Source organism: Falco biarmicus, chromosome 5 (genome assembly GCF_023638135.1).
Source record: "Falco biarmicus isolate bFalBia1 chromosome 5, bFalBia1.pri, whole genome shotgun sequence".
NCBI classification, from domain to species: Eukaryota; Metazoa; Chordata; class Aves; order Falconiformes; family Falconidae; genus Falco; species Falco biarmicus.
Window position 1 is genome coordinate 76,382,013 of NC_079292.1, and position 14,933 is coordinate 76,396,945.

At 47.4% G+C, this 14,933-nt stretch overlaps 1 protein-coding gene across 13 annotated transcripts in view; it reads right to left on the reverse strand.

Annotated features, from left to right (window-relative positions):
• Positions 1-910: 910 nt before the first annotated feature.
• The window catches only part of LOC130149912 (lactosylceramide 4-alpha-galactosyltransferase-like), a 33,517-nt gene continuing 19,494 nt past the window's right edge, over positions 911-14,933 (reverse strand). Inside the window, exons 1-4 of one of the 13 annotated variants that reach the window (XM_056340154.1) lie at positions 4,869-5,591; positions 3,535-3,608; positions 2,924-3,000; positions 911-2,557 (exon numbers count right to left, since the gene is read on the reverse strand). In XM_056340154.1, the coding sequence (XP_056196129.1) occupies positions 1,422-2,557; positions 2,924-2,972 (1,185 nt within the window). In that variant the 5' untranslated portion in view covers positions 2,973-3,000; positions 3,535-3,608; positions 4,869-5,591 and the 3' untranslated portion in view covers positions 911-1,421. The other 12 variants (XM_056340152.1, XM_056340151.1, XM_056340155.1 and 9 more) reach the window with 12 other exon arrangements.

A 14,933-nucleotide genomic window follows, 5' to 3' on the forward strand; every position in this document is an offset into this window, starting at 1 on the left:
AGTGAGCTGTGGCTCAGTGTCTGACAAACCTTGAAACATAACTGCTGCTCACATTAAAGGCTGGATCGAACTTACATCAGCCTTCCTTCACACATGATAAAACTGTACTTTTCAGCAGATAATGGAAGAGCAATAACCGTGCATTGTTTAAACTTTGCCTTCCAGGCAGGAACATTGATTAGGCACAAGCAGAACCACACTACGTATTTTTTCTCCTCATTTCCTAAGAGGTTCACTTGAAATGTGTTTTTAGAATTACAGTGCCCTGGACACACAGGAAACACATTCAGCTGTGAGAACGGTCATCAGATCAACAGCAGGTCTATCACTGCATTGGCTCTGCCCAGGTTTGCTAGAAGCCACGGCAGGCTTGATCTCACCTAACTTTGAAAGTCCATACGCACCTGCTCCCGTTACAGGCAGCGGTGCCTGCAGTCACCTACCTGCTTGTGGAATCTGCATTAGGGCTAGATGAACGGCCCTGCCTAATCCATTGATCAGATCCCCAGTGACAATAACAAGATGCCACTGGGGACACTGGTGCTAGGCCTGGACCTGATCAATGGTCCTGCTGATGTGAATATGTCTGCCCCTATTCTTCCACAATGTGTTCAATACTCCAGTGGAAGGAAGGTAATGCTTTTCCTTCTCATAGGAACGCAGAAACAGGCAGATGCTGAGACCCTCTGAGAGTGCAAGAAGGGCTGGTTAGATACTCATATGCCACAAGACTATCTTCAACGAAGCAAGGATCTTTACTCACACTGGTAAAAGAACTGCTTTTGTCTATTTGTTTTACTGAAGAGCACCAGAAAAGTCAGCTATGGCTGTGGAATGTAAAACAGTAGAAAAGATCATTTGAAATAAAGTACCTTCAGAAAGCAAGAAAAACTTCACACTGAGCCATGCAGAGATTTAAAATGTTTTCCATTTCTTAAAGCAATTTTAATATATTCCCCATCTATTTCACCAGCTGTAAGAATCTTTACCACTCAGGGAATTTGGTCCCAAGCTCCAGTAAACAGTGTCCTACAGAACCGGGTGGCATTTATTTACATTCTTAGAAATGTTACAGAAAGCAAGGTTTCCTTCTTGGAAACTACATGAGAGGATTTTCAGGCCTGATACACAGGAGCAGCAATTGAGAGAACAGTAACAGGGCAGCAACTGGTAGGCACCAATGAACAGGTTCACCCTTCCCTGTGGCATCCAGGGCTGCTGCAGGACAAGAGATGCCAAACTCAGGCTCTGGTATGTATTTGCAGCATGTAGGATCTGAGGCAGGTATCGGAAATGGTACAAAATCACCGAGCTGTCCTAGAACACCTGCTCCATGGGCTAGAAGTCAGCTCTGTGGAAGGTGAAAGGCACGTTAGTTTCCTTCAGGCTGGGGAACTTTCCTGCAGCCACGGGCCCACAGGTCACGCTGCAGGCTTTGACTGCTCTTCAGAGGCTTTCTTCATGATGTCGTATGTGGCAGGGCAGAACTGAGAATACAGCTGAGCCAGAAAAGCCTGGGATGTGATCTCTAGCCTTGTCCCATGGCTCAGTTTGTTCCATACATGAACTGCGTAGGTGTTATTAAGGAGCCTGTGAAGCTCCAAGGAGCTGATTTCTTCAAATAACTTCTTCCAGTCCTCCCAGCGAATAGGATAAAAGGCTTCTGTGGCAAGGGCATTCACGCCTCTGCAGCTCATACTCTTCTGGATCCTACTGATGGAGCACCACTTCTTGAAGACACGTGTTAGGAGGTATGGGCCCTGGTGCCCCCAGACCCAGCCGTTGTAGTTCTCCACAAAGTCCTTCATGCAAAGCTCAATGAACTCATGCTTGGGCTTGAAGGACAGAAAGGCCCCGTTCAGTACATCCTGAGACTGCATACCAAGGGCATTGGTGAGGTTCTTTAAGTTCTTAAGCACAATGAAGTCTGTGTCCAAGTAGATGCCACCAAACTTCCACATGATGGTAATTCTACAGGCATCAGACAGGACAGGTAAGAAATAAGGCTCCTGGCGCTGCTGAGCCTGCAAGTACCACTCTGCCAGAGGTGTTCCAGAGAAAAGCTCTGTCAAGTCCAGGGGCCGGATTTCCACGTTAGGGAAGCAGCTCAGCAAGGAGAAACCCCAGTGGTTGGGTAACGAGGCGTTACCATTTGCCAAGCCTTTCATGAGCACCACGACCCTCGTCCCAGGGTGTCTCCGCGCCGCTGACTCCACAGAGCACGTGAACAGGTAACTTGGGCTAGTTCGCTCCGAAGTCTCCACAAAAAACACATCCCCTGGGGAAAGAGGGGGCCCACTGGCAGTGGGACAAGGAAGGGAAGACAAAAACTGTCCAAACCTGCTTTGTGTGGGCAGGCTGTAGAGCTGGCCCTCAGCATCCTCCTCAGTTCTCCAGTAAAACCTTACAGAAGCAAAGAACACAAATGAAGTGATGAAGATAAACAGAGCCTTGAGCCTGTGGCTCAAAAGCACAGTCGTCAATTTTGTCAGGCAGTTGGGCATCCTGGGCAGTCTTGTTCCCGTCAGAGCGTGCTTCCCAAGATAACTGTTGTGACCTGAAGGGGAAGAAAGAAGAAGACACTAATAGGCAAGGCAGCAGACCATGAGCCTTGGGACAGTGTCACAGCAGAGCAGAATTCTCCTTCTTTCACCTCAGGGCAGCATGCTTAAGGTATGCCTTTTGGTCATTCCTGAAACAGATTCCTGGCTTCTCTGTATTGTCACAGGGCCTTCAGATCCCACATCAATAACTACTGCCCATCTCTGGATCCCTCTCTTTCAAACATAACATAAGGACAAGTCTCTCCTTTCTGTATATCACAAACCAAGATGGATCCTCAGTTCTGTCCATGTACATGGTCCACACAAGTTATGCTTGCAACTTGCAAAGATAAACAGCATTTGACACACAAACGGAATACCTTCATGGTGGTGCACAGTGAACTCAGGGAATAGCGTTACAGTCCTCATCTACAACCTTCTAGAACGCCAGGTCATTCTGGACATGAAACATACATGAAAAAAAAACCTAGGATGAGGAAATAGGAATGCTCTTTATGAATATTCCTGGAGCTGTGTCAACAGATACTGTGTGGAACTGCTGCCTTGATGAGAGTTTTTTCTCATGACAAGAGGTTTTCCTCCTGATACACAACGTGTCCTTCCCCAAAACCAAACACAATACTAAAACCCCAGTGCTGTCATCAGTTCCCAGCAAGAGGCCTCAGTCTCTCAGGCTGCTGAATCAGTTGCTGCCTTTTGAAATCAACCACCCACCCCTATAGAGAGCATGGCTCATTTTTCGTGGGACTGTAGCACAGCAGAATGGATGGATAGGGGGACGGGAATTGATATAAAGCAGTTCTTGAGACAGACGCTGACGATAAGGACAAGAACTGTCCAGGTAAAGAGAGTTTCAAGGCTGCTTCCCAACTCTGCTTTCCTGCCAAGTCCTCACTTCTACCTCCTCCAGCAGACAGTGCTAACCCAACCGTCACCAACCCAGGATGGCAAAGGCAATGCTGGCTGTGACCTTCTTGGCTCTGCCAGTGGAACCACGTGGTGACGGGTATGCAATCCACTCTACCCTTACTTCCTCTCTTTGTCCTGCAAAAGGGAGGGACGGAAAGGAAGAGATTATTAACAAGGCAGTAACAAAAAGAGAAGCCATTCTAGCTACATTCTCAGCCCTAGCATCAGCATTTTTGCCCTTGGCTCCCCTTAAAGTGAAGGACAGCAGAACCAGCACCTCCTGAGCCCAGCACGCGGGGCCCCAAAGGTCAACATGCAAAAGGACATGAAGCAGCAGCAAAGAGGATGAAAGTAAATGGCCTCAAGTTGCACCAGGGAGGGCTTAGATTGGATACTGGGAAAAATTTCTTCACCGAAAGAAATTTTGTTGTCCAGCTTTGGAACGCTGCCCAGGGAAGTGGTTGAGTCACCATCCCCCAGAGGTATTTAAAAGACATGTAAATATGGCACTTAGGGACATGGTTTAGTGGTGGACTTGGCAGTGTTAGGTTTACAGTTGGACCTGATGATCTTAACAGTCTTTTTCAACCTAAACAGTTCTATGATTTCTCTGCCTCCCTCTGCTCCACCTCCAAATCCCCATGCTCCAAAACAGAGAACTTCAGGAAACAGCAAAAGATTTAATCAAACAGCTGTAACAAGGCACAGGACAGAGAATCTAGCCGGCATGATCCCATTTGTCATTCACCCCTGGTTACTGCAACTGAGTCACATACAAAACTCCCCATGCAGCCAGAAAATGACTCGTCGGCTGCACTGGGGGGCTTCCAAATGCAACAGCACAGAGCCACCACTCTCCTCTAGGCACTGGGGCCTGGGGGACAGAGGAGAGGCAGCCAATACACAAATCATCAGCTCTGGATTCCCAGAACATTTTTTTCTCCTGCAGAGAAATGCCAGCATGTGCTGTGAGTGTTACAGGCAGAAAAAAAAAAACCCCACTCTGCTTTTTACCTACCTGCTTCCCTTGCCCTCCACACCACAGCCAGCTGAATCCTGTAAATTATTTTTAGCTTGGTAAACTGTAGAAGCGAAAGAGGTACAGGCTTGAGGGCACAAAGCCTTTGCTGTAGAGAAAGCAGGAAAGCACGGTTCTAATCTAACAGTGAGCAAGCTTCAAGGTTATATGCGTATTTTTAGGAAGAGGAGGAACTACTACAATCATGCTTCTATATATTTAGAAATACATTTCTGCTTTTGTAGCGGATGAGAGGACATTCTAGACGCTGCATTAACCAATCCATTTATTTCACGAAACAAACACAGGAAATCTGGCTTTCTACCTTCCTCTGAAATCGCAAGGGCCATTGCACGGAAATTGCAAATACTACTCACCTGTTCCTGCTTTCAAGACACCACAGAAGGCACTGCTCAGCTGGACAAGATTTTTAAGAGGTTAATAGTGTCTCTGGGAGTGCCTACAACTCTATGGTGTGGCACTCCCTTTTTCTGATTAAAAAAAAAAACAAACCAAACCAAACCAAACAAAAAAACATGGTGAAAGATGGACTCTGAACACTAGGAGAAAAAAAGCAGATCAAGGAGGATGTGACGTTACGCATTCAGCTAGTATACTGGCTGATACAAGGGTTACACAGCTGTGCTGTGAAGAACCCATATAATTAGAAATCAATCAGGAAAAAAAAAAAGGAAATTGAAACCTCATTATCACTACACATTAAGCTTTGTACTGTGGCAGGAAACCAGTTGCTGTTTTCTACTCCTTTGCTAAGAATTACCGGTGCTCACACTGCTTGGGCGGCTGCCATGAGAACTGAGCTGAGTTTCAGAGCTGCCTCCTCCCTCTCCAAGACTTCAGTTCTGAACAAACCTTTGAACCACACACTCTTTCAATCAAATAATTTACTCATTCATTTGGGAATACTCCCTCTTATGCCAGCTACTTCATTGAACAATGTTGTGAAGTTCAAGTGTCTCTTATTTTATGATAGAGTTCCCACTTTTCCCTGTGCTCGACAACAGCTGACCTTCTCTTACAGAAGACATGTGGGCGCATTCATAAAATACCACCTTTATCCCTACAGTCACTAAGTTTAAGGTTTACTGCAGTTTCTATGCAGTTGCCTGCAACAAATGTCAGGCCTATTGCTCTGTAGCTTCCCCGGCCCCTCCCCCCTCCCCAAATCCTTTCAAGCACTGCAGCACCACAGAGGGACTCACAAGATGCCAACACCAGGGAGGCTCTTTGGAGAGCACTTTAAGCTATTCCCAGCCCTTTCATTGATGGAGCTCTCCAGGTCTCAGGTCAGGTCCCTTCTAGCCACAGAAACACAGAAGGGTTGGGGTTGGAAGGCACCTCTGGAGATAATTTGTCCAACTCCCCTGCTCAAGGCAGTCACCTAAAGCAGGTTTCTCAGGACTGCGTCCTCTTGGCTTTTGACCTTGTCCAAGGACAGAGACTCCACAACCTCTCTGGGCAACCTGTTCCAGTGTTTCACCACCATTTCTTTCATTCTAATTTCCCATATTTCAATTCAATTAAACAATGATGCCTCATCCCATCACTGGATTCCACACAGAAGTGTCTAGATTGTCTTCTTTACCCCACCCATCTTCAATTAGGTATTGACACACTTTGACAAGACACCCCCTGAGCCTGCTCTTCTCCAAGAAAAATGATCAGAGCCCTCTCAGCCTCTCCTCACACAGCATGTGCTCCAGCCCCTTTCTCGTCTTAGTAGCCCTTCGCTGGACTTGCTCCAATATGTCATGTTTTGCTTTTACTGGGGAGCCCAGAACCAGCGCTCCAGATGTGGCTCACCAGTGCTAGGTAGAAGGGAAGGAATTCTTCCCTTGACCTTGCAGCAATACTCTACATAATGCAGCCCAGCAGGCTGCTGGCCACCTTTGCCACAAGGGCACACACTGCTGGCTCATGGTCAACTTCTTATCCACAGGACCATCAGGTCCTTCTCTGCCAAGATGCTTTACAGCTGGTCAGCCCATGTACTTTTCTCCTCTCCTCAAGTCTATCACTGCATTGGCTCTGCCCAGGTTTGCTAGAAGCCACGGCAGGCTTGATCTCACCTAACTTTGAAAGTCCATACGCACCTGCTCCCGTTACAGGCAGCGGTGCCTGCAGTCACCTACCTGCTTGTGGAATCTGCATTAGGGCTAGATGAACGGCCCTGCCTAATCCATTGATCAGATCCCCAGTGACAATAACAAGATGCCACTGGGGACACTGGTGCTAGGCCTGGACCTGATCAATGGTCCTGCTGATGTGAATATGTCTGCCCCTATTCTTCCACAATGTGTTCAATACTCCAGTGGAAGGAAGGTAATGCTTTTCCTTCTCATAGGAACGCAGAAACAGGCAGATGCTGAGACCCTCTGAGAGTGTGAAAAGGACTGGACTCAAACGCCACAAGAATTTTCGCAACCCTGATTGCTAAATTTAAAAGTCTGTCTAACTGATGCAGTGCTGGAAATACGCAAAGAAAAACAAAACAAAAACCCCAGTTCAAACAAAAACTGTAAAACTTACAGACACATCTTACTGCATAAGGGAAAGGCTGACATTCAACTGATAGCAAGTTTCTCTTGTTCCAAACACAAAAAGGATAAAATGTAGTACAACGGGAACAGAAACAGGGCTGCTACAACAGATAATCTTGTTACTCTGCCATGCAAGGACTGCAACCAAACTGATGCTGCTGGATCAGCACATGGTCACATCTACTCTTGGTGGGCCTAAGGAGTACTGGAGCACCCTGCACTGAGCAAAGGGGTTTCCTGCCCTACGTGACCATCAATGTGCTTCACTGGTATTTTCCTTGGTAGCAAAGCCACAGATAGAAAAAAATGAAAACAACCAAAACTGGATGGTAATTGGATCACTGGGTGATGGTACAACATGAATTACGTGAAGCCACCTTACATGAAGCCAAATAAGCACGACCAGTTCCTGCAATCCACTGCTTTTCAAATTGTAACAGCAGATACTCAGAAGTCCCTGAAAACTGGCAAATCATTCCTAACAGGAAAAAGTGCACACTGTTGAGTGATATTGTTATAGAACATCATCAGATCTTTGTGACAGTTCAAGTACTGATAATACATGGCAAGAAATAAGCTGTACAAATTCTTTAAGAGCATGCATTTAGCGATGTCAGAGAATGAAATATTACATTCTTAGTTCACACTGAAAGCAATTAGAATTGCTTTTATATAATTACATACATTTACATAATTTTCAGATTATGACTTCTGTAGAATGTCTCAATCCTCCAGGCCTAAACCTTAGTAAAACCAGTATAAACATCTGTCTTAGCCAGAGGCAATCAGATGTTTACAGGAAAACGGTGGCTGTGTATAGTGCAGAAGTGCAAATGTTGTTTGCAAAGTAGAATATAAACTAAGGATGTGAATAAGGACTTCCCTTTTTTTTTTATTTTCCTTCTCTGATTTAATTGATATAGCTTATGCCTACACAATTAGCAGATTTAATATGTGAAGCTAGATAGACCTGCAAGTAAGCGGAAAGTCATAGGAAAGAAGATACAAAGGGATCATCTAGCTATTACCAAGTACACCTGCTGAGCAAAAGGAGAGAAGAGGGAGAACAGAGAGTAACAGAAACAGAGGCACAAACTAAAGGTTCTGTTTTGCATAAAATTTTGCAAGAATAAAACTGCAAAGGAGAAGCCAAATAATCCCTGACATCTAGGCACTCACTGATCACCTGCCCAAAGGAACCGGGAAGGATGATCACCTGGGTGCCTCTGACTTTGGCTGCTGGAGCTCAGGCTTGCTGTTAAATACACCCTTTGTCTTGACAGCCAGGCTGCTCTCTCCTAAGCTGGTCTGCTTGTGGAGTGCAGGGAAGCAACAAACCCAGCTCCGAGGCTGTGGAGAGGAGAGAAGCTGAACTGCTGAGCAGGCAGCTGCTGAGGCTGGAGAGAACACGAATGAGAGTCAATTTAGAATTTGAATATTTGATCGATTCATAATACTGCCAAACAAGAGGACCCCTGGGAAAACTGGAATGGTAATTCAGTGCTCCTACAGTGTAGAAAATGGAACTACATCCACTAACAGTGTCCAGCTGATATAAACCCAGGCAGAGCAAGAAACTCCTTCTGGTCTTGTGAGCTCTTTGAACCAGTCTTAAAAGGACAATAACCAGTGCCTGCCCTGTGAGCTGACCTGCACATACTGCACAACCCTAGGGTTGCTGGGAAGAAGACCCAAACCTAGTGGCTGTGTGTTCAGAGGAGATGAGGTGGATTCTCTGTCCCCAGAGCTTTCCCACTTCTCTCCGTTTTTGTGTCTTCCTCGTGTTGGCTTCTTGCTCCCCATATTTGCTTGATCTCACCCAGCAGTGCAGAAAATACAAGGTGACTCTCATACTTGTTCCTGAAGAAGGGAACTTTAAGAGAAATATAAGCTCTATCTACCTCTATTATTAACTAAAACGGATTGAGAATATAATTCTTTGATGTCCCTCAGAACATGCTTAAGTGCAGATTTACAAGAGAGACTGGTTAGAGACAGTTTTTTATCTTAAACTGAGCAAGATGCTTTAGATGGTCCCTTTCATAGCCAACATTTTAAAGCAATAGCTGTGCCCTCTCGTGGCCAACTCAACTATCATTCCTGCAGTGCTGTGCATTAAAAGTAGCCTGGGTTGAAGGAAGGCACTGCTGGGGAAGCAAGGGAGAGTTGCAGCACTTACCATGGGACCCAGCGCTAGAGGCACTGAGGCTGGGGCTGGGGTAGAGAATCTGGTGCAGCTGAGATCAGCCAGAATATGTCATGAACATCCAAATCTAGCTTCGCAGGCTAAATCAAAGCACACTGTGGCATACCTTTCCTCCTTTCTTTATTACTGCTTGTCCTTGCTGCATAATTTTTAGTGCAACTTCAACTACTTTATGCCATTAGACTATTCAAAAGCTACATTTATGGTACATTAAGTAGAAAAAAAGCAACATAGCTCTGATCAGCCTTGGAAGAAGTGATTGCACCAGTTCCAATTGTCTTTAGGAGAATGGAGTACTCTTGAATTTAGTGATGTCCTTCCAAGCAAGCATGTGGACATATGAACAGGAAAACACTGGACAGGGTGCATAAATTCGCTACAAATTCAGTAACAAAAACAGAAAGGAAAAAGGCCCAGGAAAGTGCTGCTGCATACCCAGGTAGCTGCTAGGGGTCTTGAACAACATCAGTGATCACAAGCAGCCCAATAGGGGTATTTTGGGGATCCACGAGGAGACAGTTGAAGATCTCAACTTTCTCCAGATTTATACCACCAAGAGTAGAAGAGGTAAGATCTGACAATATCAGCATTCAGTGGGTAGCTAACTAATCAGTCTGCTAGGTATGGAAGAGCAGAGCAGCGCCAAACAGGGATCAATCTACCAGCTAATTCCCCTAAATACTAGGGGAATTAGTATTTAGTATTTTAGCAACAGTTTTAGAGCTCCTCCTTCTGACCCTAGACAGAATGGCTGACCAAGCACGTGGGAATATTTGAGGTGAGATGAGGGGAAATACTGCAATTGTAACGCGTATATTAGACCAAGGCATAAGATACTGCAGCTATAGACAAAGGACACTTAAGGCACCTGTCTCTTAACTGCATCTTTTCTACTTAATCACAACTTCACCTTTCCAGGGTGAACCCTGCAATATCCAATTTCACTTATATGTTTTTTAGAACTGAGTTTTCTCCTGAAATAAAAGAAAGAACAGTGAAAATACCCACTCATAAAGTGTAATGCAGTGCTGGATAGACATTTCGTGGGGTAAGAAGAATTAAAAGCAAGCCACAGCAAAGAGTCAGAGGATGATATTAGCAAGTTTCTGCAAAAAAATAGATTGTGGGAAGAAATGATACGGCAGTATTTATAGCTGTTAATGCTCAAATCACTGTACAGAGAGTGGCCATAGGTGTGATGGCATCTCAATTAAGTTAATCAGAAAAAAAGTACAGACCCTGTCTGTTACTTGCAACAGAGAACCAATGAGATACATAAGTAATGGCCACAAACAGAAAATCACATAGCCAGTCATGGTAACATAATGAAGCTTCAATTCAGCTTCAGTTTCCCTAAATACAATAAGCAGTAGCCTAAGATTAGTGGAAAATTATCAGTAATGCTGTTGCACTCAGACAGAATAGGAAATTTGTGGAATTAAGATTGAGCTGTAACTCAGTCTTGTAGCTTCCAAAAAGAACAGGCATGCTCAATTTCAGCTAAGTGAGCTTGCTCAGTAGCTTGCTCAATTGTAAAGAAATGATAACAGGATTACCTTGCACCCAGTGACAGTGCTATTTGAGAACAGTGGCATGTGAATTCATAACATAAAGGCGTCCTTCTAATATTACCAGTGCTGTTAGCTACAGCGTGAGTTGCTTGCTGAGCAAGCTCAGAGGTAGTGCAGTGGTACACCAGAACAGTGCATGTGAGCAGTAACCCCTGAGCCAACTGGGGAGCCCAGAACTGGATACAGCACTCCAGATGTGTCTCACCAGTATGGAACAGAGGGGAAAGACTGCCTCCCTTGACCTTGTAGACAATGCCCTGCATAACGCAGCCCAGCAGGCTGTTGGCCACCTTTGCCACAAGGCCACACTGCGGGCTCCCAGTCAACCTCTTGTCCTCAGGTGCATGGAGTTACCCTCACCAGTTGCATCTCTTTTTGTTGAACTTTGTGAGATTCCTGTTGGCTCATTTCTCCAGCTTGTCGAGGTCACTCTGAGAGGCAGCTCAACTGCCTAGTGTATTAACGACTCCTCCCAGTTTTGAATCATCTCCAAACTTATTGAGGTTGCAGTCCATCCCTTCATCACCGAGGTCATTAATAAAAATGTTAAACAGTACTAGCCCCAGCACAGATCCTTAGAGTGTACCACCAGTTACTGCTCTCTACCTGGACTTCATGTTACTCATCACAATCCTTCAAGGCCAGAAGTTCAGCCAGTTTTCAATCCACCTCACTCTGTTTATGTAGTCCACATTTCATCAGTATGTTTATGCGGCTGTTATGGAGACTGTGTCAAAAGCCTTACTAAAGTTACAATAAGCAATATCTAATTCTCTTCCCCTGTCCACTGAGCTGGTCATTTCATCACAGAAGGCTATCAGTTTGCCCAGGCATGATTTCTGCTTTGTAAATCCATGCCGGCTACTCCTAATCACCTTCTTGTCCTTAATATGTTTGCAGATGACTTCCAGGAGGATTTGCTCCATCACCTTCCCAGGGTTCAAGGTGACACTGACTGGCCTATAATTCCCTGGATCCTCTTTCCTTGTGCTTTGTAGAAGACCAATTGGAAAAACAATCTAACACCAAGGAAAGCTCAGAGAGGTGCAAATGACAGCAGGAGATGAAATTTGTTACAGGAATAGAGGGGGTGGAGATTCCCTGAGCCTGTTTGAGGAAGGTCTCAAACACTTGCAGGATCAAACACAAGTTTACTTTGTATGACCTTGAAGAGGAACTGAAGACTGATAAGAGGGAACAGCTTATCAAAGGCTGAATAACTGCCCAAGAAGCAGCAGAGACAGCAGATTTCTGCAGTTAAATGGGGGAAAGGTAAATGCGGCAGGGGGAGATCACAACCACTGACTCAATTCAAAACCAGAAAGACTTGCTCCCCCATGCTTGTAAGGAGCGTGCATGCTAATTTACATGGCAATCCAGAGTAATTTAAATAAGAAGTGGTCCACTTTGAAGGGTAAGAACAAAAACAGGAAGGCAAGTGCCATTTCGGAGGGAATAAGAGTAAAAGAAGAAGGGACTTCTGGACAAGCACTCCTACATGAAACACCCCCCATTGGCAGGCCTGATGCTGGACACAGGACTGGTGATCCCTCTCTCCCCCACCCACCCACCTGCTTTCCTGCTTATTACCTTTTTCTAGTAAGTAACACAAGGCATAAAACTTTATATACTTAGAGAGTGATAAGCATTTCTGCTACCCAATTATTTACCAATGACCCTAACCAAGGAATAAAAGTCTCTTTACCTATGGACCTCAAGTGTTGTGTATGCCCTACTCCAACCAAGAGAATCAGCGAATCTGATTCACTCCTCCCTCCTGCTTGGCGAGACATGACATTTAAATTGGCGTCACAGACAGGATTCCCTTATGTTGGAGGGGAAGGGGGGGGGCACCAGCTCTCGCAGGGAAAGCGGATGGGGAGAGCTGGAAAATTACCTTTTAGCAAGAGGTCCAAACAGAGTGCCTCTTCACCTAGCAAAAGTGGGCAGAGAAAGATGGGGAGTGATGTCTCAGCCACAAGCTTGGAGAGATATGAGCTGTGTGAGCCATGGCCGCCTGGGAAACGCCAGCGCTCAACTGCTCCCCCATTATGGAAAAACAGAAGTATAATGCATGTTTCTCACCATCAGGAATGAGTTGGGCTCATAATAATTGGCATAACCCAAAAGGAGTGGCAGAAACAATTACAATACTTGTGAAAGAAAAAAAGGTGTGATAAGGAAAAGGAAAAGCCTTGCTGTGCACTGCATTGGGAGCGGCACTAGCGGTGGCTCAGAAGGAGAGGCACCTGATTAAACAAGCTCATGATGAAATGGTTGAAGCCTTTTAAGAACAAATAAAAACCCTGCAGAGCCAACTAACCGTGGAACATTAATGCCACTCACTGGCTTCACGTGGCTCTGTGCAATGCACTGGACCACGAGAAAATATTAAGGTCTGAACTGAAGAAAAATAAGTGGGGATCTGATGACCAAACAGATTCTAACTCAGAGCTGGATAGCGAACTGGGATTTTCAAGTTTGGCAAAACTAGTGGAAAAGCAGGCACCCAACTGGAAACCCCTACATGCAACAAAAGTCAGAGGGCAGTGAGGAATCTTTTTATCCCAGGGGTGGAAAGGCGACGAGACCCCTGATGGAAATCAAATCTACTAATAGCAGCCAGGCAGGGGCAGCTCCCAAGTCACCACCCAAATGGTACCATACTCAGTGGCCAAATTACCAAAGATTCAGGAGAAATACAGTAGCGTAGCTCAGGAGATGGAGACAGAACACGTACGGAGAGTTCCATTAACAGGCAGAAATTGAGTCCTACTCTCAGCAGATGAAGCACGACGGTACTGGGGACCCAGTGTATTTTTAACTACTGATGACCAAGGAGCGCCATGGTGACGCATTGGGCAGGGGGCTTAGACCCTTGGAGAGACCTGGCGTCTATTGCGACCCCCAATACAAAGCATTTAACCAAGAGTTTACCACAGGCTGCCTGCCTCCAGCTGGTGCACGACGGGCGTCCCGTTCCACAGCAGCCATCCCCGAACGCTGCTGAATGCACACCCCGACGGGGCGATCCCCGCACCCGGGGCCCCCCCGGCCCGCTGACCCCCGGAACCAGCGAGGAGGGGCCAGCTTGTGGGGGGAGGTAGCTCCGGGACGGACCCGTTATGACGGGAGAGCGGGCCTCACCGGGGGGCGGGGCTACCGTACGGAGAGCGGAACGGCGGGTAGCTGGACGCACACCTCCCTCCCGCGGGCTCGGAGAAGTTTATCGTGGGCCGAAGGAGCTGAGGAGGGGGTTCCCCGACGTTTACTGGACGGAATGCCTACCATGGCCCCGGGAAAAGTTACCGGAGCGCGGGGGCCGGGGGGAAGCGTGCCGCCCGCCCGGGAGCGTGAGGCGGGGCCCCGGCCTGGCGGTCCGGGAGCGGCCCCAGGCCCCGCCGCCACCGGCCGCACTTGACTCGCGAGCGGGAAGCGGGGCGCGCCGTCCCGGGCAGGGAGGCGGGGGACGGCCCGCGGGCGGCCGAAGGAGGCGCGGAGGGGCTGCCAAAGGGGATCTACTTACGCCCTTCCCTGCAGGCACCCTTAAAGCCCCGGTGACTTCGCTAGTTGACGCGGGTGTTGCTAATGGCAACGGAGCAGCCGCAGATGACAAGCAAATTTTGGGGTCACAGGCGAGTTCGGAACTTCCCGGCCCCAGCCGACGGCTCGCGTGAAGTCCCGTTTGCCTGGAGATCAGCCAGCCGCGGAGGGGAGGCCGTTACGGCCCCCGGGACCTCCCCAACGGATCCCGGCGGGCTTGGTGCGGGGGGGACTCGGCCCCCCGCCCCCCCCCTCCCGCTGCTCCAGCCGCGCCGCCGCCTGCAGGGGGTCAATGTCCAACGACCCCCGCCCCCAGGCGCCCGAGCGGGGATCGCTCCTGTCGCAGCCGGGAAGCAGGGATCGTGATCCCAACCCGTTCACCGGATAACCCCCCGGCGCGGCCGGTCCGTGAACCCCACGGGCAATGGCGGGTGGCGGTGACTGTGGGCACTGGAAGGCCAGCACGGGCCCTTGGACGCCTGCAGCACCTCGTACAGAACTGATTGCCACCACACCGGAGCGAGTCCTGCCCATTTTGGCAACAACTGATGTAAAATGTAC